Here is a 26,214-nt window from a genome sequence, read left to right as displayed (position 1 = left end):
CTCAGTTTCAGCTATCCCAAGTTCATAGCCCCTCTGCTCGGCTTCATTCATTGCCTGTTCGGACTTGATTTTCGCTTTCTCGGCTTGTTCTTTGAGCTTTTCAGCTTTCTCCCTTAGCTTCTGAGTCTCTTCCAGATGCTTCTTAAGAACAAGAACTTGCTCCTGAGTCTTCTTCAGCTCGGCATTCGCTTCACGCAGAAGCTTGGCTTGTTCCTCGGTCTGCTTCTGGTAACCTTCTGATGTCAATTCAGCATTCTTGCGAGCTTCTTCTTCGACCTGTAGTTTTTTCCTTGCGGCGATTAAATCCTGTTCAGATTTGGACAAGGTTTGTACAGCCGTTGCCCTTCTTTTCCTTTCACCATCTAGCTGGTTGGAGCAAGCATTGAGCATCTCGTCGAGCTTGAAAGTATTTTGGATGATCTGTAAGAAACGGGGTGTGAATTAGCGTCCTAGTTAATGAAAAATGCGCATTAGTAAGCAACAGTCGCACAATGAAACAGTGTAAAAAACAGTGTCTCACCATGCCCAAATATCGTTTATTGTCAAAGATGAGTTGATTCTTCCTCACATTCTTTATCTCAGCCATATCCTTTGGGAGCAATAAGGCCTCCTCTATGGCCGAGGCTACATGACACCCAATGCCGCCGTTGAAGTCCCTTATAGAGGCATCGTCTCGCAGGGGCTCCCCACTGAGCATAGGAGCTGGCAGCCACGCCTGTGAATCGGGACGTGGGGAATCAGATTTCTCTTGACCCCGCGTAGCGGCGTGCCTAGTTTTCTGCTGCTTTGCAGCTCGTTGGACATCCTCCTCTCGAGTGGGGCGAGATTTACTCGCATCTATCACCTCCTTACCCTTCTGTTCTCTGCGCTTTTCTTGCTCGGCAATACTGGTCGGCGTTGGTTGCGGAGAAGATTGAGGAGGGTGGCGAGGAACTGTAGGAGGAGACCTGGCTGGAAGAGATGAAACCAGGGATGGTACTGTTTGGGCAGGTGCAGCCTTTCCCTGTTGACCTTCCATCAGCTCCATTAAACTTTTCTGGGGTTTCCTGTGTACCCCCATCTCGTCAGAACTTTCCTTGGGGCTTGTGGGCTGATCGAGAATCTCTAAGTCGTCCGTGGATTCAGACACTGTTACAACGATTTCCTTGTTTTTTCCCCTTTTCCTTTTCCTATTGGTTCCCTTTTTCTTGAAGGAAGATGAGGGTAAAGAAGGCCCCGCCGAGACGCTGGCCACAAGAAGAGGCTCTGTGAGAGGTGTGTGTTTGGGAAGTGGGATACCCTCTGGAACAACGAACCCTTCGTAGGCAACACTGATACGGCGAAGCCGAGGATCGCGTGCCCTAATCACGTACTTCGGCGCCTGAAAGCCAAAAGAAAGGGGGGTATAGCCAAGAATTAAATGTGCTGCCCGTAGCTGACCATCAGCCTCGTTCACGTATATTTCGGCTTTCAATAATATGTCTAGGCTCGCTTTATTGACTAATCTGAGATTGGGCTTCATGTAGCGTCTATCTGCAAAACCGTTAATTTTAAAGTTAAATTTGTAAGACCCGAAAATAATAAAGGTAAGTAAAATGTGTTCACGAGCTAAGTGGCATAGGTCTGTAACTTTGCACCCACCTGGGGTTCCTTCTACTGTCGGGCAAGGTAGACCATCATGCCATTCCCCAGAAAAAATAAGGAAATCCTCCTTTAAGTACTTATTTGAAGTAGGGAGGCACTGAATTAGCCTTACTGCAGGATATCTCGACTTGAGATAATAATCCTGGTCAGCTAGGCGGTGAAGGCTGTATATCCAATTCACGTCGTGATGTGATAGGTTTAGATCCATTCTCTGATTCAAAGCGTCTATACTCCCCAGAACCCTAAACATATTGGGAGCGCATTGGGTGGGGGATAGCCTAAAGAAATTAAGATAACCCCTAGTGATACTGCCCATGGGGATGGTCATCCTGCCTTCAATAAAGGCAATCATGGGGATAACCACCTCCCCAGTTTGCCTGGCGTCAACCCACTCCCCTTGGGCTGCATACCTCATCCCTACCATAGGTGGGATATTGTACTTAGAGCGGAAGTTTCTAATACCCTCCTCGGAGTCAACGAGACGCCGAAAGGGATTCCTCTGTTTCCCCATTTTTCTAAAGAGTCTTAGTAGAGAAAAAACTTTTTGGTGCAGAAAAACAATGGCAAAAGCTTCAAGAGGACTTACAGGTTCAAAGGAAGGACCTCGGACAACGTATGATTATTTGTAGTCGCCAGGAGAACAGTGAAGACTGGAAGAAGGCAGATTCAATGTATAAACTCTGGAACCACGTAACCATTAAGGACAAGGTGCAGGTTCAATTTGGAGCGCCTTTATAGTCATGTGAAGGTTGTGAGCGGTAAAATTCCCGCTCACAAAACAAGAGAAGCTCCCTACCGTTTGATTTGGATCTCACCGTCGAACGTGGGAGACAAGGGAGTTGTCAGAATTTAATGCTACCAAAATCGGGGTGCTGAAGCGTCAGGGGCATGCCCCAAAACGCGCACAGGTGCAGGCTTATGACGTCAAAATCCACCTTTTCTCCTGAAGAGTCGAAAAGTAGGATTTTGAGGGGCTATTGTGGGGATCGTTCGATTAATAGGCCCATAGGATTCAGAATGGGTTCAGGATTGTTGGGCCAGTGGCCCATCGGAGGCCATATACTCGTCCGAGGACACCATGGTCCTCGGCAGAACGCGTCCGAGGACGATCAAGACGTGGTCTCGTTGCGATCAGATCTCAGAATTCAGTCATCTCAAAGGGTAGAGTAGCCGACTAAAGATGAAAGAGATAAGGCAAACAAATATCTGAAGCTACAGCTACCTCCGCATTAATGACCTCTCAACCAATTAGCCAGCACTGCTTTCTTCTTCTGGAGGTGATACCTGAACAGTGGGGAAGCAGCCTTACAGCTGCCCATAGGAAGTTCCAGGAGGTGCCAGATGGGACAGAAAGAAATCCTCTGAACCCAACCTACACGTGTGCGGCGAGGATGGAGCGCAAAGGGAGATATATAAACTAAAAGAAGAACATGAAAGAGGGGGGATCGAGACAGAAAAAAGAAAGAAAAAGAACAAGAGACGGAAAGTAGAGAGAGAAAAGGGAGAAGAGAAAGAAGGATTGGGACTAGTCACTAAGGAGGAATACCCAGAGTATCAACTGAAAAACCTTGAACGTTCATGAAATTGAGTTTTTGGAGGATAGATTACAGTTAGCCTAGTTCTTTACACCCACGCTCTAAAAATCATATTATCTGGGCCCTTTACGTACGAACCCGATACTGTTTTGGTTCGGTACTAAATCGTGTCCTTACAAGTGGTATATAGGGAAGATGTAAAGGAAGGAGTGTGCTAGAATCAATGCCCTAATTCAATCCAACTTAGCATGGTTTCTTTTAAAAATATAAGAAACTTGCATAATAAAAAATATGATATAAATAAATTTGAGACTACTTACTATTACTTCCTAAAGAAAATATTAATCAAATTAAGAGGAATTTATCTCAAAAAAATTCTTTTTATGGACCACTAACTGTTGAAATAGTGACATTACAAATGGAGAATCTTATTTGACTCGGTTGAGCAAGCTCTATATTTGAAGCAATCTGCCTTTCCATGAAGGCAGGTTGCTTTGGAGTAGGCAGATCCAAAATCTCACTCTTAAGCATTGAAATAACAGTAGACACATTTGGTCTATCTCTTGCCAATTCTTGCACGCACAACAGTCCAACATGTATAGATTTGAAAATGTCCCTTTGAAAGCATGGATCCCATATTGCTGGGTCTACCAAAGCCATACTGTTGTCATCATTCCACAATTTCCATGCCTGAAAAATAACAAGTGTGAAAGACAAAAATTGAAATTGTTCAATCCTTTTGAAATTAGACAATGTCAAAAATGAATAAATAAATTAAATAGATAAAATAGCTTTTGATTAGAGTTTGACTAAATTTTCCAACATTGTGAATATTATTAGTTAGATTTACCAATCCAGCGAGGCCCAAGTATTGCTCCTCATCACAAATGCTAGTATTTCTTCTCCCACTAACAATCTCTAGTAATAACATACCAAAGCTAAAGACATCCGATTTCTCTGAAAACAACCCTCGCATTGCATATTCAGGAGACATATAACCGCTGCATAAGTGGTGCCATTACCTAAATTTAATTTCAACAAAGCTCTTACTATGTCCCGACGATCCTTTTAGTTTTTACTTGATCTTCATTGCCCCCAAATATTCTAGCCATACCAAAATCAGATATTTTTGGATTAAGCTCTTCATCTAACAAAATGTTAGATGCCTTTAGATCTCTATGAATAATCTTTAGTCTAGAATCCCTATGAAGGTAGAGCAGCCCTCGACAAATTCCTTCAATAATGTTGAAACGTTTTCTCCAATTAAGGAGTTTTTGGTGGACTGGATCTAATCAATAGTAAGCCAAATAAATAATGTATGAGTATAAATTTGTATGGAGAAAAAAATATACGGTTGAGAAAACAATTTGGGTCAAAGTTAGCACATAAGTATGCTTCAAGTGACTAAATTGGCACAATGATACTTATTATTAAAATTTGTTTTGTTTTGATATATGTACTCACTTACTTGATATTCAAGATAAATAAGTGTATGAACTAACCAAAAAGAATTGCATCCAAACTTTTTTTTGGCATGTATTCGTAGATTAACATCTTCTCTTCTCCCTCAATGCAGCAGCCAAGAAGTCTAACAAGATTCCGATGTTGGAATTTAGAAATCAACAACACCTCATTCATAAATTCTTCAAGCCCTTGTCCAGAGGCTCTAGACAATCTCTTCACTGCTATTTCTTGTCCATTATTCAATTTACCCTATAAGAAAGTAAAGAATATCAGCACATGTATTTTTGACAGGGAAAAATGAGCTCTACATAAGAAACCATTACCCTATAGACTGGACCGAAGCCACCTCGTCCAAGCTTATTAGCCATATCAAAGTTGTTTGTTGCTGTTGCCAATTCTTCCAAATCAAAGATTGGTAGATCTTGGAGTTTCACATCATTTAGGTAGTCAAACAGTAAACTCTCATTGCTTTTACTTTTCATTGCTGTTGCAAATTATATTATTTAGTAATCCATCTTGCAGTGCCTAGTCTTTGTAGCAAATTAATGGACAATTGGGCATATTACCTCTCTTTTTCTTAGCCATCCACCTCCAGAAGAAGAAAGCAGTGCTGGCTATAGCAATCGCTCCAATGGTCACTGTGATTGTGATGATTACTCTCAAATTTCTCTCCTCTTCTGTGTATAAGAAAAGTTTTAAACTAATTCAGTCAAAATTGAGCAATGAAATTTAACATAAAAATTTTGAAATCCTATTGCATATGTTGTTAGTAACCAGTTAACCAAATAAGTGGTCCAACTGCTAGATGATCAGAAGCATAAGGTTATAAAAAACTATGACTTGAAAGTTAAAACAAATGATCTTACTGAATTCCAAATTGGCTAGACGAATATATATATCTGATCCACCAGCGGAGAATTGTTGTAGGTCAATTAGTTTTCCACTCCATGACAGACAACCAATGCCAGTATAATATCCATAAGCTACACAAGAACAGTTCTTCAAACACTTCTTTTGACAATCTTCTTTTTTGACATCTGACCACTCTGCAAAGTCTGGCACTTGATCATCTCCAGTTTCAAAAACCCATCTGGTTTTCCTTCTTCAATACTATTGTTCATTCTTTCACACTGCAATGGTGCCCTCCTGACACATCCACCAGTCCAATTTCCTCTATTCCATTCTCTAATAATCTTCGGTTCAAACCCTCTCAAACAACTGCAGATTGGTGAACTAAGCGAATCACAGCTTCCAAATGCATCACATGTGCCATAAACATCACACTTGTCTTTTGGAGTAAACCACACAACCTCCCAATCCTCTTTCTCCTCATTCCAATATGTCTCCACTAGATTTCCTTGCGAATCCAAAACAGTTTTTGACATACGTAACACGTTCGAATAAGTAGAAGTTTCAAAAACTATCCTTTGTTTGTCGTCAACAAATATAAATCCAGAATGATATCCAGGATACAAGTTTGGTATTCCAATAAAGATCTGACCATTCCATGGACCGGTCCGCCAATATGGGCGACCCTTATTCCAAACAAAACCTTCGGGAATCTTGTTGTTTAGTAGATTATTGCCTCCAGAGAAGCTTCCAATGGATGGATCAGAAGGGCTTTTCCATGACGTTAGTTGTACTCTCTGATCTTTCCTTAAATTAGTACCAAGTTTCATGCTTGGCAAGAAGGAATCAGATGGATGTTGAAAACTTTGCCATAGTACCAGTCCGGTAGTATCAACTTGCTGCAACACAAGGTTTCCGAAATCCCCAAGAGTGGCACTAGAATTGGTTACAGAATTTGAAACATTCGATGACCAAAAAATCTCTGCCTGTCCATTTAGTACCACAAGATTTCCTTCCTTGGATATAGTAAGAATCCCAGAAGAATCTTTGAGTGGTTTCTGTCTATTAGCTACCCATATGACAGTGAATACAGAAATATTATTATACCAGATTCCGAGGTAGCGATTGGTAGAATTTTCAGGGCCGAAGAATCCTAGTCTGAAAGCACTCCCATTGGATATTATGTATTCAGTGTCGTTGATGGATTGAGAAGATCTAATGGTGTCTATGGCAACGGTTAAGTTTAAACAGAAGCAACAAAGGACAGACAACAAGTTTGTCTTCTTAAGTAGTCCCATAACTTGTTCTGAGTTGCTTGTGTGTGAGAATGCAGAACATGTAGCAATGTTCATCTATTACAAGTTATGATTTTGATTCGAAGTTTTCTTGCATAGACGTCAACTGAAGACGTTCAAAAGTCTTGGATAGACGCCAACTTTGACATAAATAGTCAAAGTTTTCAAAATTAACTCACAAATCCACGTGTTCAACCACAAAGTTTTCTTCAATATGAATATGGCATCATAAAGAAAGTAGCATAAAATCATATTAACCCTTTCCAAAAAAAAAAATCATATTAACTATAAAAAAAATTAAAAAAATAAAAAGAATGTTTCCTCTCAATTAACATCACTTCGGCTCTGTTTGTTTGGGATGATAAAATGATAAAAAATATATTTTAATTTTAGGTAAAATACTATTTTGGTTCCTAAACTTTACCTGTAAGGACACGATTCGTGGCGGACCTTAACGGTGTTGGGTTCGCACGTAAAAAGGCCCAAACAATATCATTTGTAGAGCGTGGGTTTGGAAGGCTAGGCCTTGATCGACAGGCGGTGGGTTTTTCATGGTGTTCGTACAAGTTTAAGTTTTCCTTCACCCCTGGAGTCTTTCTCCTGGAGGTGGGCTGGGAGGCTCTGGTTTTTTGCCATTTTTCCCAACCCCTTCTCTAGGTTCCTTATCTTTCCTTTTATACTCGCCTGCGTCCACTATCCTTCATCCACGTATAGAGTCAACCTTTCCAAGGCTGATACTTGTCCCGTCAGTCCATACCCAAAGTCGTTGGGGATGGTTGTAAAAGCCAAAGAATGCGGCTCTGTCAGGTTCAGAGAATTAAATGGCAATAACAGCAGCTTTCCCTGGATATTTTAGATCTTTCTTCCAAGTTTCAGTCCTATACCGTTTTTACCCTTCTTTCTGGGGGTACTTTGGGTCTGCCGAGGACTGAACTGCCCTCGGCGGTATCCAAAGGCTATCTTGTCGAGTTTGGGCCATAGCCCTCCTCGGCTTGGGCCTTTGGATTCTCCCCGGGTAGATGGGCCTGGCCCATAAATCATTTGGGCCCCACATTACCAAAAAGTTGTTTTTCAACCCTAAACTTTAAAAAGTTTATTTTTCATTCATAAATTATTAAAATGTTCATATTTCTTCTTTAAACTATTGAAAATATTTTATTTATGTTCTTAAATTTTACTAAAAGTTTTTTTTTTTTTTTTTCTCTAGACTATTGAAGAAGTTCTTTTTTCATCCTTATTTTTGCCTCTATAATATTCAAAAAATTCTTTACAAAGTTTAGAAATGAAAAAAATTAAATAAAAATAAATAAATTTAGAAATGAAAAACAAACTTTTACTAAAGTTTAGGGACCACAATAGTATTTTACCTAAAATAATTTTTTTTTTAATTTTAATTTTAAAAATATTTGCTAAGTTGGAAATTCTGCAGAAAAAATAATCTACACGACTTTCGATCAATCGAGTCTAATTCTCGATCGATCGAGCTAGACAGATTTACACAATAAATCTTATAGCAACTCGATTCCAACTTTACATAAAAAGCATATACTTTGAGCAAGTTTAAACAAGACTAAAACATTTTGATCATGGTTTGCCAACATTACAAAATAGAGTTTTAATATATTAGTTCCTAAGTCCTTAGAACCTAACAAATTTCTATGAATATTATTTCTTGTAAGTGTATTCTAGTTTTTGTTCGATTTAATGTTTTTTTTTTTTTCTAAAACTAATCTAGGAAGACATATATGTATGTATATATGTCATACTTTGTATTTTTCTTGAATTGCAAATCAATATGATAGTGTTACCTCAGCTCCCCAAACAAATATTTCTAGTTACGCCCCTGGATAAGCTGTTCCCAAACAGAAACATAGGAATCACAGTTGAAATAAGTTAAACAAGAGTTGAAAAGATATCGAAAGTTAGATAACTTACTACAATCAGGGGTTAACCAAGCTCTGTAAAGTAACACAGTTCCAAGAGAAGTACCATATCTACATTCTTGATGGAGCACTCTTACTCTGGCTGAACCTTATTATGATGCTTCATTTCCATGTGGTTGTGGCAGCACTGCTTAATTCCCAAATGGATAATTAGTTTCTCGATGTAATTAATTCAATTAATTTATAAAAATCAAGTAAGATCTAATGATGCCTTCACATAGTTACAATCATTATTCATCAACAAATATTCCCCATAATTTACTTATTATTCTTATGCTATTAAGTTTTGCAGATAACTTGGTGTTGTTAACATTTTAATAGACATTTGGTATAGTGGATAAGAGGTTGGACCTAAGTGCAATGACAAGTTTTTGTCTTCCCAAATGATGTGTCACGAGTTGAAGTTTCAAAATTAGACTCTCCAATTGGAGAAAATACACCCTGTTCAGGTGTATGTTTCCTCCCACTTACAGCTAAGTGGGTTCCAGCTGTGTGACCCACTCAATTGTGAGTAGGAGGAAGCATACACTTGAAACAGGGTATACTTCCTCCTCCAATTAAGAGTAAGATTGTTTACTAACCACTCTCGTAGACCTTGCAAAAACAGGAGAGTCTTATGCACTAGATATGACTTTTTATCTACACTTGGCCAAAATAAATAAATAAGTAGTAAATTTGGGATTTCAATTGTCCAGTGATACAATGGTATCATTCTTGTGGTCAATTTGTTAGCCCTGAATTCCATATTTCTATGTTTACCTACCTAAGTATGGTGCGTGGTCCCTTCATCCCTCCCTAGAGTTAAATTGAATAGGTTTATAACTACATTGAAGATTAGATCATCTAGGAATCCTGTGGGTCAATGGTCTTGCATAAGATCATCAAAGTGTGGAAGCCTTCCTTTCTACAAATTGATCTATAGGTCTCTATTTGGTGCATTCTATTATGACTAACTATATAGTTCTCATCTTTGACAAAAGGGATCCCTATGGAATTGAGTGGTGCTTGGTCTAGGGAATTATTAACCACCATGCTCCAAGCATTAGCAAAACAAAGAACACTGGCCATGGTAGATGAGGGAACATTTTGAAGGATATTCCTTACAATGTACAACACAACAACCTTAGAGTTTTAATTTTATCAGTTTCTCATGTTGTTCTAGCTGATAGTAGGAAGTTAGCCTATATGGCAGGGAAACAAGATACCAAAGTTTGTAAGATAATGCAATCTATCCATGAACTTTTCTTGGTAGGTATTTAAAAAAAAGAAAAAAAGATACATATAGAGAAAAATTGGAGTATTATTATTTTTATTGTTGATGTGTCAAGTTATAAATAAGGCAACATCATTTTCACATAGGTCCATTAGTGAACACTTTCATTAGCATTAATAACATACCACCTCAACAGTTTGAAACAACAGTGAAAAATTTTGTCTTTAGACTTTTTTTTTTTTTTTTTTTTTTTTTGAGAATAAGTCTCTAGACTTGTTATTTAATAACCTTTTATTAAATAATAAGTCTCTAGATTTATTATTTAATAAAAGGTTATTCAAGCTATTTTCTCATCAAAGTCTGAGGGAAGATCAACACGGTCCTAAGACTTATCACCAGGTAAGTGGTTCTTATTAGTAAAGTGCGGTCTCTATGTTACAAACCAAAAAAGTTTGTCTCTAAAAGAAGAAATCTAAATCAGGCTTGCACTGGTTGGGTTATCTTTGAGTGTTCCTGGCCCAATTCATAAGCAGTTTCTTCAATTTTTTTATAAATACCCTTTTAGATCTTGTTTGCTATATTTTTATTTTTAGTTTTTAGTTTTTACTGATGAAAGAAATGAGGTGAAAACAGCTACATAACTGAGCCAACTTTGGGTATTAACTGTGTGTTTGTTTGGAGGTGAAACAGGGTGGATGGAAAACTTTGGAGAGAAAATAGGTAGGAAAACTTTTTTAGAGTGTATTTAGTTGGATAGGAAGGAAGGAAAATAAATTGTGGGGCCTAAGTGTTTTCTCCCTGAGTCCATCAAAATGTTTTCTCCCCAAAATTGGGAGAAAACTGAGTGGGGATGAATTTTTTCTTGATTAACAAAAATCTTCATGTGCATGTGCACATGGGCTTCTTCAAGTTGCCTTTATTTTATTTTATTTTTTTTTCTCTTGAGCAGTAACGTTCTTTTTTTTTTTTTTTTTTAAGGCAACGTTGCCTCTTCTTTTTCTTTTCTTTTTTTTTTTTTTTTGATTTTCTAGGCCTAGCATGCTCTCTCTCTCTCTCTCTCTCTCTCTCTCTCTCTCTCTCTCTCTCTCTCTCTCTCTCTCTCTCTCTCTCTCTCTCTCTCGGGCAGTAACATTTCCTCTCTTTTTTTGATTTTCTAGGGCCTGGGCATGATAGTCGCTTTTTTATTAACTAGACGTGATTTTTTTTTTTGCGACATGATTTTTATTTTTTTAATAAATTTGGGTGATTGCTCTTTTTTTGTGGTTATTTGTCTTTTCTTTTTTTTTTCTTTTTTTAAGTGCGCATCATTATTTAATAAGGGTATATGGGTAAATTTATTCAAACTCATTTTTTCCATCTCTCCATTTTTCTACTCCCAACCAAACAAAAATGAGAGAAAATAAAATATTTTTTATCCTCCCACTTTTCTATCCTCTCACCATTTTCTATTTTTCCACTTTTTCACCCCTCCAACCGAATGGACCCTAAGTGGCATTTTTCAAACATGAGTAAGCAATGTTAAAAAAGCCTAACTAAAGATTTACAAAGTTTATATTTTTACATTATATAAATTGTATTTGTCAAACATTAGCACTAAAATCCAAGATAGGTCTTTAAAGTCCCCCTAGCATTAAAACATAAAGTATTTTATTTTTCGTCTTTCTTTTAAAAAAAAAAAAATTTGGGGGTTGTTGGTTAAGTCCTTGTATATGACAACCTAATGTTTTTAAGGTTGTACAGAATATATAAACTAATAATCAAACTTGGTTTGCTTATAACTAAAATGTTCTCACACACTCGATGATGTACACTTTATACACACAATATTTATAATTTCATGCTTGATGTCCACATTTTTTATTGATGTCTAAATTTAAAATTTAAAATAATTGGTACGTAGGGACGAAGTAAACTAAGTGTGCTAGAATCAATGTCCTAATTCAAGCCAACATAGCATGGTTTCTTTAAGAAAAAAATGCATAATAAAAAAATATAATATAATTAAATTTGAGATTACTTACTCTTACTTCCAGAAGAAAATATTAATCAAATTAAGTGGAATTTATCTCAAAAAAAAATTCTTTTTATCGACCACTAACTATTGAAACAGTGACATTACAAATGGAGAATCTTATTTGACCCGGTTGAGCAAGCTCTATATTTGAAGCAATCTGCCTTTCCATGAAGGCAGGTTGCTTTGGAGTAGGCAGATCTAAAATCTCACTCTTTAGCATTGAAATAATAGTAGACACATTTGGTCTATCTCTTGCCAATTCTTGCACACACAACAGTCCGATATGTAAACATTTCAAAATGTCCATTTGAAAGCATGGATCCCATATTTCTGGGTCTACCAAAGCCATATTGTTGTCATTGTTCCACAATTTCCATGCTTAAAAAATAAAAAGTGTGAAAGACAAAAATTGAAATCATTCGATCTTTTTGAAAGTAGACAATGTCAAAAATGAATAAATAAATTAAATAGATAAATAGCTTTTGATTAGGGTCTAACTAAATTTTCTGATCTTATGAATGTTCTAAGTTAGATTTACAAATCCAACAAGGCCCAAGTATTGCTCCTCATCACAAATGCAAGTGTTTCTTCTCCCTCTGACAATCACTAATAATAACAGCAAAGTTAAAGACATTTGATTTCTCTGAAAATAGCCCTCGCATTGCATATTCAGGAGACATATAACCACTGCACACAAACATTGAAACACATCCATATTATTTGAGTATAAGTGGTGCCATAACCTAAATTTAATTTCAACAAAGCTCTTACTATGTCCCGACAACCCTTATAGTTTTGACTTGATCTTCATTGCCTCCAAATATTCTAGCCATACCAAAGTCCGATATTTTTGGATTAAGCTCTTGATCTAAAAAAATGTTAGATGCCTTTAGATCTCTATGAATAATCTTTAGTCTAGAATCCCTATGAAGGTAGTGTAGCCCTTGACAAATTCCTTCAATAATGTTGAAACGTTTTCTCCAATTAAGGAGTTTTTGGTGGACTAAATCTAATCAATAGTAAGCCAAATAAATAATGTATGAAGATAAATTTGTATGGAGAAAAAAAATACTATTGAGAAAATAATTTGGGGGCAAAGTTAGCACAAAAGTATGCTTCAAGTGACTAAATTGGCACAATGAAACTTATTATTAAAATTTGTTTTGTTTTGTTTTATGTACTGACTTACTTGATATTCAAGATAAATAAGTGTATGAACTAACCAAAAAGAATTGCATCCAAACTTTTGTTTGGCATGTATTCATAGATTAACATCTTCTCTTCTCCCTCAATGCAGCAACCAAGAAGTCTAATAAGATTCCGATGTTGGAGTTTAGAAATCAACGCCACCTCATTCATAAATTCTTCAAACCCTTGCCCAGACGCTCTAGACAATCTCTTCACTACTATTTCTTGTCCATTATGCAATTTACCCTATAAGAAAAGTAAAGAATATCAGCACATATATTTTTGAGAGGGAAAAATGAAGTCTACTTAAGAAACCATTACCCTATAGACTGGATCAAAGCCACCTTGTCCAAGCTTATTAGCCATATCAAAGTTGTTTGTTGCTGTTGCCAATTCTTCCAAATTAAAGATTAGTAGATCTTGGAGTTTCATGTCGTTTAGGAAGTCAAACAGTAAACTCTCATTGCTTTTACTTTTCATTGTTGTTGCAAATTATATTATTTAGTAATCCATCTTGCAATGCATTGTCTCTGTAGCAAATCAATATCAATACACACACACATATATATATATAAGCAAAGACCTCATGTGAGAGTGCATAAGATCCTGTTAAGTGACATTCTAGTTTTGTATTTAGCCTTTTTTTACCTCTTTCATTAAGTTTTTTTTATTTTTTATTTTTTTTTACTGTTACCCAAAAGTTTATATTAACTTATTTTACTGGTATCTCATTAATATCTTATTAATTGCCTAAGTTTACACCAAATTTTTCTCTATTTTTCATGTCTTTTAGCATACCTAGCGTTTTAGTATTTTTTAAAAAGCAAAAAAATTAAGGTGAAAACTTAAATACTTCATGTATTGTACTTTTGGTTTCCTTTTAAAATGTAGACACATGACTACTTTAATAGAAATACCTTTAAGGTCCGTTTAGTTGAAAGGATGGAAGAGTGGAATGATGAAAAATTGTGGGAGGATAGAAAAGATTTTAATTTCTATCCTTTTTGTTTGGTTGTGAATGGAAAAGTGGAATAATGGAAAAAGTGAGTTTGTATAAATTTACTCATACATCTTTGTTAAAAAAATGATGGTCAATTAATACAAAAAAGTGACAAACAACCAAAAAAATAAAAGCAACCACCCCTTTTATTAAAAAATAAAAATCATGTCCCAAAAAAAAATCATGTCTAGTTAAACAAAACAACTATTACACCCACAACCCAGGAAAAAAAAAAAAAAAAAAAAAAAAAAAAAAAAAAAAAAAAAAAAAAAAAAAAAGCAACATCAGGAAAGAAAACCCAGGAAATCAAAAAACTGAAAAACAAAAAACAAAAAAGCAACATCCGGAAGGAAAAGGAAAAAAAAAAGGGAAATAGGCAATGTGCCCACCAAAAAAAAAAAAAAAAAAGAATTAGACATGGACATTTTTGTTCACTAAGTAGCCACATTTTCTCCTTTTAATTTTCTCTTCATTTTGAAGAGAAAACTTTTTAATGGGATCGGGGAGAAAACATGTGGGCCCTATCATTTATTTTCCTTTCTCTCCACCCAACTAAACACACTCAAAAAAATTTTCATTCCCATTTTCTTTCCAAAGTTTTCCATCCATCCTATTTCACCTCCAAACAAACACACCATTTTTCTCCTCACATGAGAAATCCAATCCAGGGGCAGCAACTCTCTCTTTTCCCAAAGCCTTCAAAGTTCTAATTGCTAATATTTGACTCTAAGTTTCATCTTATATACCCAACCATCCAATCAAATTTTCTTTTCTTTGGAATGCAAAAATGTCTTCCTCATTGAATCCCATTCAATGGAATGTGATTACCTTCCATTTCTTTTTGGACTTGGTACCAAACGCTAGAAATTTCGTTTTGTAAAACCATAACACAAGGGACACGAGTAGGATTACAACCCAGACAGCTAGCATAACTAAAACAACATGGGACAAAGGTTGTTTGGGTTTTGAACATGGATGCAAGGGCTTCAAAGTGGGGCTACAGAGATTTGGGTTACCCAAAAGACTCAAAATGTACATCTCGCTCTTGAACCCCGAAGGTACCCTCAAGATTATTTTTCATGATATTAAATTCGCTCACCTTTGTTTGATTTTTGTTCAAGAGGATTTGGTTTCTAGCCAAGATAGAACAGGGGACTCAGAGAGTTTTGCTGCTGGAACTCAATGAAAGTGAAAGAGAAAGGACTAATGGGTTGAGTTTTCTCATGCTGTGGGAAATTATTTTTGACGTTGTTTAGTATTTCTGTTAAGGTAGCCACGTGTCCAAATTTTAAAAGAGAAACCTTCAGTATAGTATATAAGGTACTGTATCTAAAATAATAATTAAGAACTAATAGTAATAACTAATCAAATAAAGCCCTAAAGAGAGATAAAGAGTCACAAAAATGTTGTGAATTGTTAAATAAAACGCATTGTTTTATTATATATTACCAAAATAAAATACTTGAGACTGAAAAAACATTTGAAAGAGAGAGAAAGTGGAATTTGAAGGGTCATCACCTTCGTTATACTAGCTTCCCACCACCATCAAGATGCCGAAACCCCTATGGATAATTTTTTTTTTCTTTTTTCTTTTTAAAATTAGGGACTTAAATATGATTTAAGTTTGGATAATTTGGTTGAATAGTTTTTGTTTTTTATATAAAAGTAGAGAGAATATTTGGTGCGCAATGGAGTACCATCGTTTAATTTTAAATTTTCTATAAGACATATGTATATACACTTGTCCACATCATGTCTTAATATCGCACTATTGATGAGTGGAAGACGGTATAAGGGTTGGACATACTTTCATTTCATGGTATGAAATATGTAAACACAACATAAATTAGTTGATTTTCATGATCCCGTTACTCTTTTGCATTTACCTTTGGTTTCATGATTTTTTTTTTTTTTTAAATTAATCTTAACTTGAGAAGGCTACAAATATGCAGTGAAGCTATTAAACTAATTTTTAATATCTCAAAAAGTATATGTTTCTTTACTCTAATTTAGTTTACCTTTTTTTATAATATATTATATATGTACAATATTATCAAAAACCGTCTTACATAAAATATCATAAAATTATCCATGCATCGCACAGCAACTTATTAGTTAATGGAGAATTGGGCATATTACCTCTCTTTTTCTTAGCCATCCACCTGCAGAAGAAGAAAGCAGTGCTGGCTATAGCAATCGCTCCAATAGTCACTGTAATTGTGATGATTACTCTCAAATTTCTCTCATCTTCTGTGTATAAGAAAAGTTTTAAACTAATTCAGTCAAAATTGAGTAAAGAAATTTAACATAAAAATATTGAAATCCTATTGCATTTGTTGTAAGTAACCAGTTAACCAAACAAGGGGTCCAACCGCTGGATGATCAGAAGCATAAGATTTCTCAAAACTGTGACTTAAATCAAATGAACTTACGAAATTCTAAATTGACCAAGCGAATATATATATATATATATATATATATATCTGATCCACCAACAGAGAATTGTCGTAGGTCAATTAGATTTCACTCCATGACAGACAACCAATGCCAGTATAATATCCATAAGCTACACAAGAACAGTTCTCCAAACACTGCTTTCGACAATCTTCTTTGTTCACATTTGACCACTCTGCAAAGTCTAGCACTTTGATCATCTCCAGTTTCAAAAACCCATCTGCTTTTCCTTCTTCAATACTATTGTTCATTCTTTCACACTGCAATGGTGTCCTCCTGACACATCCACTAGTCCAATTTCCTCTATTCCATTCCTTAATAATCTTCGGCTCAAACCCTCTCAAACAACTGCAGATTTGTGAACTCAGTGAATCACAGCTTCCAAATGCATTACATGTGCCATAAACATCACACTCATCTTCTGGAATTAACACAACCTCCCAATCCTTTTTCCCATCGTCCCAATATGTCTGCACTACATTTCCTTGCGAACCCAAAACAACACTTGGCAAATGTAAGACATCCGAATCAGTAAAAGTATCAGAAACTGCCCCTTGTTTGTCATCAACCACAGTAAATCTAGTACGATATACAGGAGAAAGACCTGACCATTCCATGGACCAGACCGCCAATATGGGTGACCCTCTTTCCAAATAAAAATTTCAGGAATGTTCAGTGCATCAATGCCTGCAGAGAAGCTTCCAATAGATGGATCAGAAGGGCTTTTCCATGATGTCAGCTGTACTCTCTGATCTGTCCTTAAATTAGTACTAAGTTTCATCTTTGGCAAGAAGGAATCAGAAGGATGGTTTTCAATTTCCCACAGTACCAGTGCTGTAGTATCAACTTGCTGCAACACAAGGTTTCCGAAATCCCCAAGAGTGGCACTAGAATTGGTTACAGAATTTGAAACATTCGATGACCAAAAAATCTCTTCCTGTCCATTTAGTACCACAAGATTTCCTTCCTTGGATATAGTAAGAATCCCAGAAGAATCTTTGAGTGGTTTCTGTCTATTAGCTACCCATATGACAGTGAATACAGAAATATTATTATACCAGATTCCGAGGTAGCGATTGGTAGAATTTTCAGGGCCGAAGAATCCTAGTCTGAAAGCACTCCCATTGGATATTATGTATTCAGTGTCGTTGATGGATTGAGAAGATCTAATGGTGTCTATGGCAACGGTTAAGTTTAAACAGAAGCAACAAAGGACAGACAACAAGTTTGTCTTCTTAAGAAGTCCCATAACTTGTTCTGAGTTGCTTGTGTGTGAGAATGCAGAACATGTAGCCATGTTCATCTATAACAAGTTATGATTTTGATTCGAAGTTTTCTTGGATAGACGTCAACTGAAGACGTTCAAAAGTCTTGGATAGACGCCAACTTTGACATAAATAGTCAAAGTTTTCAAAATTAACTCACAAATCCACGTGTTCAACCACAAAGTTTTCTTCAATATGAATATGGCATCATAAAGAAAGTAGCATAAAATCATATTAACCCTTTCCAAAAAAAAAAATCATATTAACTATAAAAAAAAATTAAAAAAAATAAAAAGAATGTTACCTCTCAATTAACATCACTTCGGCTCTGTTTGTTTGGGATGATAAAATGATAAAAAATAAAAAATAAAAAATTTAATTTTAGGTAAAATACTATTTTGGTCCTTAAATTTTACCAAAAAGTTGTTTTTCATCCCTAAACTTTAAAAGTTCATTTTTCATTCATAAATTATTAAAAAGTTCATATTTCTTCTTTAAATTATTGAAAATATTTTATTTATGTTCTTAAATTTTACAAAAAGTTTGTTTTTTTATCTCTAAACTATTGAAAAAGTTCTTTTTTCATCCTTATTTTTGCCCCTATAATATTCAAAAAATTCTTTACAAAGTTTAGAAATGAAAAATAAATAAATAAATTTAGAAATGAAAAACAAACTTTTACTAAAGTTTAGGGACCACAATAGTAATTATCATTTAATTTTTCACCATAAATATTTGGTAAATGGTGGAAAAATAAGATAGAAATTATATTATTATTATTATTATTATGAAGTTTTTTTTTTTTTTTTTTTTTGATGTGATTATTATGAAGTTATTGTACTTTGAAACAATGGGGTAATGAGAAGAACTTTTTAATTTCGTTGCTCAAGTCATTTTCTCCCGGATTTGAAAGGAACAAAAATGATAGACTAGGTTGAAAATTCCACCCACCCTCTTTTCTTCTCCCCATTTTCTCCCCTGATAAATGATAAAAAATCATAGTTTCCTATCCTTTTTATCCACCCACCCTACTTTCTTCTCTCTATTTTCTCCCCCTAATAAATGATAGAAAATCATAGTTTCCTATCCTTTTTATTCTTTTTTCATCCCTTTTCTCCCCTAATAAATGATAGAAAATCATAGATTCCTTTCATTTTTATTATTTTTTTCATCCCGGAACTTATTGTAGTTTGAAACAATGGGGGTAATGAGAAGAATTTTTTAATTTCATTGCTCAAGTCATTTTCTCCACCAATTTGAAAGGAACAAAAATGATAGGCCGGGTGAAAACCCTATTTTATTCTCTCCATTTTCTGCCCGAATAAATTATAGAAAATCATAGTTTCCTATTCCTTTTTCATCCCCTCCCTATACACCTCAACCAAACTCATCATTCCAGTTCCAAAATACTGGTCTAAAACAATGAACTACAATTTCTCTGTACCTTTGTTTGACAACCCAGAAAGTGCTAATTCCCTTAAATTTGACTGGGTCGTTCAGTCGTTTCACAAATCACAAGCATGACCCCAAAAGAAAAAATTGCTACCAGCCAAATTGGTGGATTGTCACCAATACGTCCTGCATCTATTGCACGACAAAACCAAGGCCTCAACAATCAAATGACTAGCATCATAGGTCCTACGTCCCATTGGGTATACCCTTAACCTTTTGCCCTTTGTCCCCCAAACGATTGGTCAGATTCAACTTGACGGTGAATCTTTCTTATCCCTTTTTTTTAATAAAAAATAATTTTCTAAGTTTAAATTCTCATATATCTATGACTATAACTAATTCCATTTTTATTATTCACCAATGAATTTTTCTTGGGCATATTTATTTCGAATGTTAATACAGTCTACAGAAAACCATGTTGCCACTTTAGGAAACAGGACCATAGTCCACTCTTCATGCATCACACCGGACTCAGCTTAGTAGCTTACACATCCTTGGAGCTTGAACAAATGGTTCAGGTGAGAATCAAAGCCTTTTATTCTTCCTACTTTCATAATAACACAATGAACTCGTGATCAATCCATGGCCCTAGAATAGCAAGCTACAAATAGTGGCTTCTGTCTATAAAGGGATTACTTAAAAAAAGGAAACTTTTTAAGGATACTACATGATAGGACTCATATGCATCAGCACAACAAATAGCAACTAAGATACGTTAATCAAAGGCAACATGGTCCACAAAAATGATCCTTCACAAGTCACCAACTCAAAATAGAAGAACTAGATGGAACCATAACTCAAATCCTATTCCTAGTGAAAAATTTAACAAGCATCTTTAAGTTTCTGTTGTCCTAGACACTATAAAGTGAAAGCAAACTGGACAAGAAGGGACCTAGTTTAAACTGCTGCAATCTCTATGTTACTTGCTGCCAATGCAGGCGTAAAGTTGTATTCCTCTTCCTCCTTGGGTGAGTGTATGGTAACCAGATCAGGCAAGGGTGTTATGGGGCCCACCTTGCCCTTAGGATCCCAATCGAGCATTATCTTCACCTTGATACCAAGAACACCCTGCAACGCAAAAACATTAATTAAAAGATCAAATTTTCATACCAAAGCAGGTTGTTGATATGCTAATTGCATTTATCCAATTCTGAAATGAGTTTCAAAGAGCGACTAAGCTAACCTGTCTAAGAAGCACATGCCTCACAGCAGAGTCAATATATTCATTGACAGGCTGGCCAGAGGATATCATGTAACCATCCTTGAACTTCATAGCTTTGGCACGCTGAGCCCTGAGCTTACCACTAACTATAACCTGGATATAGTGACAAAAAGGACACTCTTATGTAAAGAAAACAGAGCCAAAAAAAAAAACTCATTCATCACAGTCAATGGAGGACAAAAGCTTCCTTTACATACCTCACATCCTTTTGCACCACTCTCCATAACGAATCTAAGAACACCATAGCAAGCCCTAAAAACAAGGAGGTTGAAGCCGATTCAATTCAAGTGTAAAAACCAAAAGGAAAAAAAATACAGCATAAATCTACAACAAATATTAGTCCTAAGACATCTTTAAAAATTATCACTGGACATGGATAAAAATAAAGATGATAACAAACTGATAGGACGATTATATATACTGTGCATGTGTGGATAGCTCAATAATGTGAACATGCATTTTGCCAAAACATGAATGCCGAAACCATCATATGCAGATTTTTTTTTTTTTGCCAATCCTGATTTGTCCCAGTGATAGCTGTATAGAAGACTTCCCGGCTGGTTTTCTCACTATAAGTTTAAGGTTTTAATACTTCTGAGCTGCTTTCACCTTTTCCAACATTTCATTACAAATTCTATACATAAAATAGGACACATACACATCTGTGTAACTGCCACACAGAGAGAGAGTCACACTGATTCATGAAGAAATAGATGGAATCAAATTCAGCTACACTAAATTTTTTTTTTTTTTGATCAGTTCGAATTCAGATACACTAAAATTTAGGAGTTCCCGAACTCCAAGAACTAAAGAACAGTTCAAAAAGACTAACAAAACTCCAAATTTTAAATGTAAGCATTGTTGAGGGATCCTCTTAACCAATTATTTTGGGAAAGGGAGTATATCACTAATCAATGCTAACCACAAGTGGAGACATTAGGTGAAGCCTTGTTTGGTAAATCATGATTCTTCTATAGGAAATATTCTATAAAATCTCAGAAACAAAGAAGCAAAATGGCAACTCAATGAACATGCTAAATTGATATTCAAAGGTTTAAATACCACTTTTATTGTATTTTTTTACAGGTTTCACCTAAACCATGAGAGAATGCATGCTTACATGTCAGTGTGTGTGACAGCACACAGGAGAGAGAGAGAGAGAGTCACACTAATTCAGGAGGCAATAGATACCCTGAAGTTCAGAGACAATACAATTTAGGAGTTCCCGAACTCCAAGAACTAAAGAACAGTTCAAAGAGACTAACAAAACTCCAAATTTTAAATGTAAGCATTCTTGAGGGATCCTCTTAACCAAATAGTTTTGGGAAAGGGAATATATCAGTACAATCAATGCTAACCACAAGGGGGACATTAGGTGAAGCCTTTTTTGGCAAATCATGATTCTTCTATAAGAAATATTCTATAAAATCTCAGAAACAAAGAAGCAAAATGGCAACTCAATGAACATGCTAAATTGATATTCAACAGTTTAGATACTGCTGAGCAGTCTTGAGCTTCCTCAATACCTCTTTATTCTATTTTTTTACAAGTTTCACCTAAACCATGAGAGAATGAAGTTGTACATGTCAGTGTGTGTGTGTGTGTGTGTGTGTGTGTGTGTGTGCACGCGTGAGAGAGAGAGAGAGAGAGAACCACACTAGTTCATGAGGCAATAGATGAAGTTCAGAGAATACTATTTAGGAGTTCCCGAACTCCAAGAACTAAAGAACAGTTCAAAGAGACTAACAAAACTCCCAATATTAAATGTAAGCATTGTTGAAGGATCCTCTAAACCCATTATTTTTGGGAAAGGGAGAAGTATATCAATATAATCAATGCTAACCACAAGGCAGACATTCTGTGAAGCATTGTTCAGCAAATCATAATTCTATTACAAACATTCTATAAAATCTAAGAAACAAAGCAAAATGGCTACGTATGTTTGTGCATTGTCAATAATGCAATAATATGTTTGTGTATTTTGCCAAGCAGTACATGAATGCATAAACCATCATAACCCAATCCCTTTTTTTTTCCAATTTATCCCAGTGACAGCTGTAAAGAACTCTTTTCTGATAAGTAGCTATAAAGAAGACTTCTCAGCTGGATCTCACTATAAGTTCAAGATTAAATACTTCTGAGCCACTCTGACTTTTTTCAAAACTTCATATACATATAATAGTCAGGGCAGATGCAAGTATGTGCACGTGTGCAACAAAGAGAGAGAGAGAGAGAGAGAGAGAGAGAGAGAGAGAGAGAGACAGAGTTACACTGATCCAAGAGGCAAAGATGCCCTGAAGTTCAGAGACTTCAAAATTTAGGAGTTCCCGAACTCCAAGAACTAAAGAACAGTTCAAAGAACAAAACTCCAAATATTAAATGTAAGCATTTTTCAGGGACCCTCTTAACCCATCATTTTTGGGAAATGGAGTAGCATATCAGTATAATCAATGCTAACCACAAGGGAGACATTTCTAAAGCATAGTTTGGCAAATCATGATTCTTATAGTTCGGATGACCAGCTATTGGCTTCTTTCAATGGCTCTATGTTTGAATGGTCTAGGGCTTGGGAACTCACCTCTAGTGATTCTCTCCCTATGTTCCTTAGCTCTCTCGTGTGTAATTAGGATATTTTCCTTCCTTTTTCCTTTCTTCTTTACCTTTTCCCTCTGTAATTTTCTCTCTGCCTTATGTTTTTCTGCATAAGGTAGTGTTCTTGAATATATATCTTTATTATTTATCAAAAAAAAAATATTCTATAAAATCTCAAAAACAAAGAACCAATATGGCAACTCAATGAACATGCTAAAATGCAATTTCACTAAGTAGAAGATATACCTCCGGACAGCAAGCCCTCCTAGAAGCTTGTAACGCAGAGACTCTGCCTGAGCAATGGCACAGAGCCCTCTGTTGTTCACTTTCTCAGCATAAAGCTCAACACTGTTCTCGGGAAACTTGAAACGTTTTTGAACAAGAGATGTGAGTTCCCTAATTCTTCTTCCCTTCTCACCTAAGCCCATCAATTAGAAGCACAATCAGAAAATTTAACTTCCAAACTACTACCCAGATAGAAATCAACCCCATGTCTAAAACTACACCAAAGTACAATCTTCCCCTTCAAATTTCTCCACAACCAGATGCAGCTTATGGGCACACAGAATTGTCATATGTTTCTTGGAAACAAAGAACACAAGTCAATGAGCAGAAATTTCATAGTTCACCTAATTGAGTAAAACATAGTATTAGTTACATCAATCAAATAACTCTCATCACCACACAAAATGTTGATTACTTTGCTTTCTTCACATTTTCTCATCAAACAAAACCACAGAACCCTAGACCATTTTCATTATTCTTCCATTTCTAAAAATTGTACAGTCACCCATTGAAGCCAAACAATTACATTACACCAGACTCCTCATTCACCACCATTTCCTGCATTAAGCTCATTGATTCCCACTCTTTTTTTTCTAATTCTTTTAATATTCTCAGTGCTCACTCCTCAATAGCTAAAATTTTAAAAAATTCAGCTTAAAAAAGAGACTAAAAATTACATCTTTGAAATCCGTAAATCTTTTCAAATGTTTCCTAACCAACCAACCAAATAGATCTATGACAATTTAACCTCTAGTTCCCAAGAAATGTTCAAAAAAAAACAAATTTCCTATTACTTTCCCACACTTTCTCGGGAACCAAACACAAATTAGTGAAACAAAACAAAACAAAATCAGCTTTGAGATTCTAAACAACCAAACAGATCTATAAGCTATGACAATTTAACCTCAAGTGCAAAAAATTAAATACTCGTACTTTCCCACACTTTCTCGGGAAACAAACAGGACCAGAAGTTTACTTTACCGAGAACGTTCTGAGTACGAGTGGCTCTGATAATAATCTCAGTCCGCATGGGCGTAACCCTAACTTCGACGCCGGAGTAGCCATCCTCCGCCAGCTCTCTCGTCAACACCTCATTCAGCTCCGCGTAGAACACTCCATCAGCTACAAACTATCATGATTATTCAAAAACCAATAAATCTTCAATTAGTAACAACAATTAACAAAATAACAGTATGTTTGGAAGCCGAGAAAACGCAGGAAAAAAAAAAAGGAAGAAGATAGAAAATTTTTCGTACCTTTCGTTTTTTGCTCATTTGAGTCGCCATGTTGTTGTTGTTGTTGTTGTTTTTGAGAGAAAATGGATCGAAAAAAAGGGTTCTTTGTGTTTTGTGGGTTTTGCCGTTTTGGTTTTTTTGAGAGAAACCCTAAAAATGAAAGAGATAGAAAGTGATAAGAGTTTCGGTTTTGTGTTGTATTAGTAGTACTAAGGAATTATGATCGGACGGTCAGTGGCTGAGGGTTGATTTTTTTAACGGTAGTGATTAGAAGTCTCTTATTTTGCTTTTTTTTTTTTTTTCTTTTTTTTTTTTCTTTTTGTGATTCTATACATTTTAAGGTTCCAATCGGATTTGCAAAATACATGATTAATCAACAATGCCTAATAAATAGTTGAGTTTTGGAAATTAAACTCAAATTTCTGTGTTGGATTACACCCTTTGAAAATGAGAAATGGAAAACAAATTTTTTTTTTTAGCTTCTTTTTTTTTTTTTAAATGATTGTTTTTAGCTTAATGTAAAGTCATTAATATTTTATTATAGAAAAATGACATGTTTATAAAATTTTTACAGTACTTTCACAACAAATTTTAAGTAGAAGTTATTAAGGATTGTTATTGAATATTGTTAAGTACCAAAATTTCACAAGAAAGCTAATTCCATGAAAAGTAAAGAAAGGCCATGGGTCTTAACAAAAGAATGTCCAATTCATGAAGCTAAGAAGAATCAACCTCAAGGCCCTATTTATGTTCAAATTTCCAGCAAAAAGGCCATTAAAAATCCAGTAAAAGAATTGGGTCGGGATACCCAGAGGCTCGAGATTCTCAGGATATGCAGCACAGCTAAAGTGGGATTGAGATAGCTTAAAAGGGATACTATGAAATACAAGAAATGAAGAACAAATTTGTCCTTCTCAAGCACCCAGTGATACAGCAAAGAATTAGAAAGCTTGGATAGTGACAATTCATGAATAAAAGAATGGTACCTCGGGGAACCCAAAATGAAAAACTATAAGGGGAAGTAGTTGGGAAAACCTCCAACATAACAGGAATGGATTCCGCTCACTTGGGAAAAATGACAGTAAGAAAGATAGCCAAAAAGTTGAGTCTAAAAGGTAAGAAGCCTTAAAAGAAGAGAGGGTGAAGGTTAGCTCTCCAAGGACACCCTGGAATGGAAAGTCAGCAAGTGGCTTTTAGGAAAACAGGACTAAAAGAGGAAAACTATGAGAAACAGAGAAAGAATCAGCCGATATAATGGCTAGCATAACAGGGGCTCTGGTACCAAGGGAGCCAAAATAGGGGAATCAATGGTACCTCGAACCCTAAAATGATACTATAAAAGGGGAAAGCAAACAACATTGAAGGGGGATTCAGTAATAGAAAATCACAACAGAATCATGGAGAAAACTCTGTCAAAAACTCAAAGAAAGTAGGGAAATATCGCCTAGTATCTCAAAAACAGCCATTATAAAACATACTTGGATTCAAAGGGATTTACTTTGCAAGTCTTAGAGGCTTAAATAGCCATCTAAGTTTGTAATTTTTGAACTTATTTGGACCTTGTAACACGTCTTAGTGAGCACAT

General features: G+C 35.6%; 4 protein-coding genes and 1 pseudogene across 4 annotated transcripts; all 5 read right to left on the bottom strand.

Annotated features, from left to right (window-relative positions):
• Positions 1 to 3,539: 3,539 nt before the first annotated feature.
• Positions 3,540 to 6,791, bottom strand: LOC115992761 (annotated as a pseudogene).
• A 5,704-nt stretch (positions 6,792 to 12,495) lies between these two features.
• Positions 12,496 to 16,506, bottom strand: LOC115992764 (G-type lectin S-receptor-like serine/threonine-protein kinase At1g11330). The gene is made up of 5 exons (XM_031116986.1): positions 16,264 to 16,506; positions 13,446 to 13,654; positions 13,160 to 13,370; positions 12,708 to 12,804; positions 12,496 to 12,623 (listed from the first exon to the last, which is right to left on the bottom strand). The coding sequence occupies exons 2-5, from the start codon at positions 13,602 to 13,604 to the stop codon at positions 12,506 to 12,508; spliced, it is 585 nt and encodes a 194-aa protein (XP_030972846.1). The 5' UTR covers positions 13,605 to 13,654; positions 16,264 to 16,506; the 3' UTR covers positions 12,496 to 12,505.
• Positions 16,507 to 16,579: 73 nt separating this feature from the next.
• Positions 16,580 to 17,380, bottom strand: LOC115992765 (G-type lectin S-receptor-like serine/threonine-protein kinase At1g11300). Its single transcript, XM_031116987.1, has one exon. It carries the CDS (start codon positions 17,193 to 17,195, stop codon positions 16,641 to 16,643), a length of 555 nt encoding a protein of 184 aa, XP_030972847.1. The 5' UTR covers positions 17,196 to 17,380; the 3' UTR covers positions 16,580 to 16,640.
• Positions 17,251 to 17,965, bottom strand: LOC115989882 (G-type lectin S-receptor-like serine/threonine-protein kinase At1g11300). Its single transcript, XM_031113756.1, has 2 exons — positions 17,324 to 17,965; positions 17,251 to 17,265 (listed from the first exon to the last, which is right to left on the bottom strand). The coding sequence occupies exons 1-2, from the start codon at positions 17,879 to 17,881 to the stop codon at positions 17,251 to 17,253; spliced, it is 573 nt and encodes a 190-aa protein (XP_030969616.1). The 5' UTR covers positions 17,882 to 17,965.
• A 1,924-nt stretch (positions 17,966 to 19,889) lies between these two features.
• LOC115992763 (40S ribosomal protein S3-2-like) lies at positions 19,890 to 24,796 on the bottom strand. Its single transcript, XM_031116985.1, has 6 exons — positions 24,651 to 24,796; positions 24,376 to 24,523; positions 23,356 to 23,527; positions 20,715 to 20,769; positions 20,479 to 20,610; positions 19,890 to 20,363 (listed from the first exon to the last, which is right to left on the bottom strand). Exons 1-6 carry the CDS (start codon positions 24,678 to 24,680, stop codon positions 20,193 to 20,195), a joined length of 708 nt encoding a protein of 235 aa, XP_030972845.1. The 5' UTR covers positions 24,681 to 24,796; the 3' UTR covers positions 19,890 to 20,192.
• Between the last annotated feature and the right edge of the window lie 1,418 nt (positions 24,797 to 26,214).

The sequence above is a fragment of the Quercus lobata genome, chromosome 5 (genome assembly GCF_001633185.2).
Source record: "Quercus lobata isolate SW786 chromosome 5, ValleyOak3.0 Primary Assembly, whole genome shotgun sequence".
Lineage (NCBI taxonomy): Eukaryota > Viridiplantae > Streptophyta > Magnoliopsida > Fagales > Fagaceae > Quercus > Quercus lobata.
This window is presented reverse-complemented; position numbering and strand designations above follow the sequence as displayed.

Coding starts and splice junctions, on each gene's coding strand:
- LOC115992765 (XM_031116987.1), bottom strand. CDS start 17,195: ATGGAATGGTCAGGTCTTTCTCCTGTATATCGTACTAGATTTACTGTG.
- LOC115989882 (XM_031113756.1), bottom strand. CDS start 17,881: ATGAACATGGCTACATGTTCTGCATTCTCACACACAAGCAACTCAGAA.
- LOC115992764 (XM_031116986.1), bottom strand. CDS start 13,604: ATGAAAAGTAAAAGCAATGAGAGTTTACTGTTTGACTTCCTAAACGAC. Junction 13,371..13,445: donor GCTTTGATCCAGTCTATAGG/GTAATGGTTTCT, acceptor CTTTTCTTATAG/GGTAAATTGCATAATGGACA. Junction 12,805..13,159: donor TTTGGATGCAATTCTTTTTG/GTTAGTTCATAC, acceptor ACATTTTTTTAG/ATCAAGAGCTTAATCCAAAA.
- LOC115992763 (XM_031116985.1), bottom strand. CDS start 24,680: ATGGCGACTCAAATGAGCAAAAAACGAAAG. Junction 20,770..23,355: donor GGAGGGCTTGCTGTCCGGAG/GTATATCTTCTA, acceptor CCTTGTTTTTAG/GGCTTGCTATGGTGTTCTTA. Junction 20,364..20,478: donor GGCATGTGCTTCTTAGACAG/GTTAGCTTAGTC, acceptor TTTGCGTTGCAG/GGTGTTCTTGGTATCAAGGT.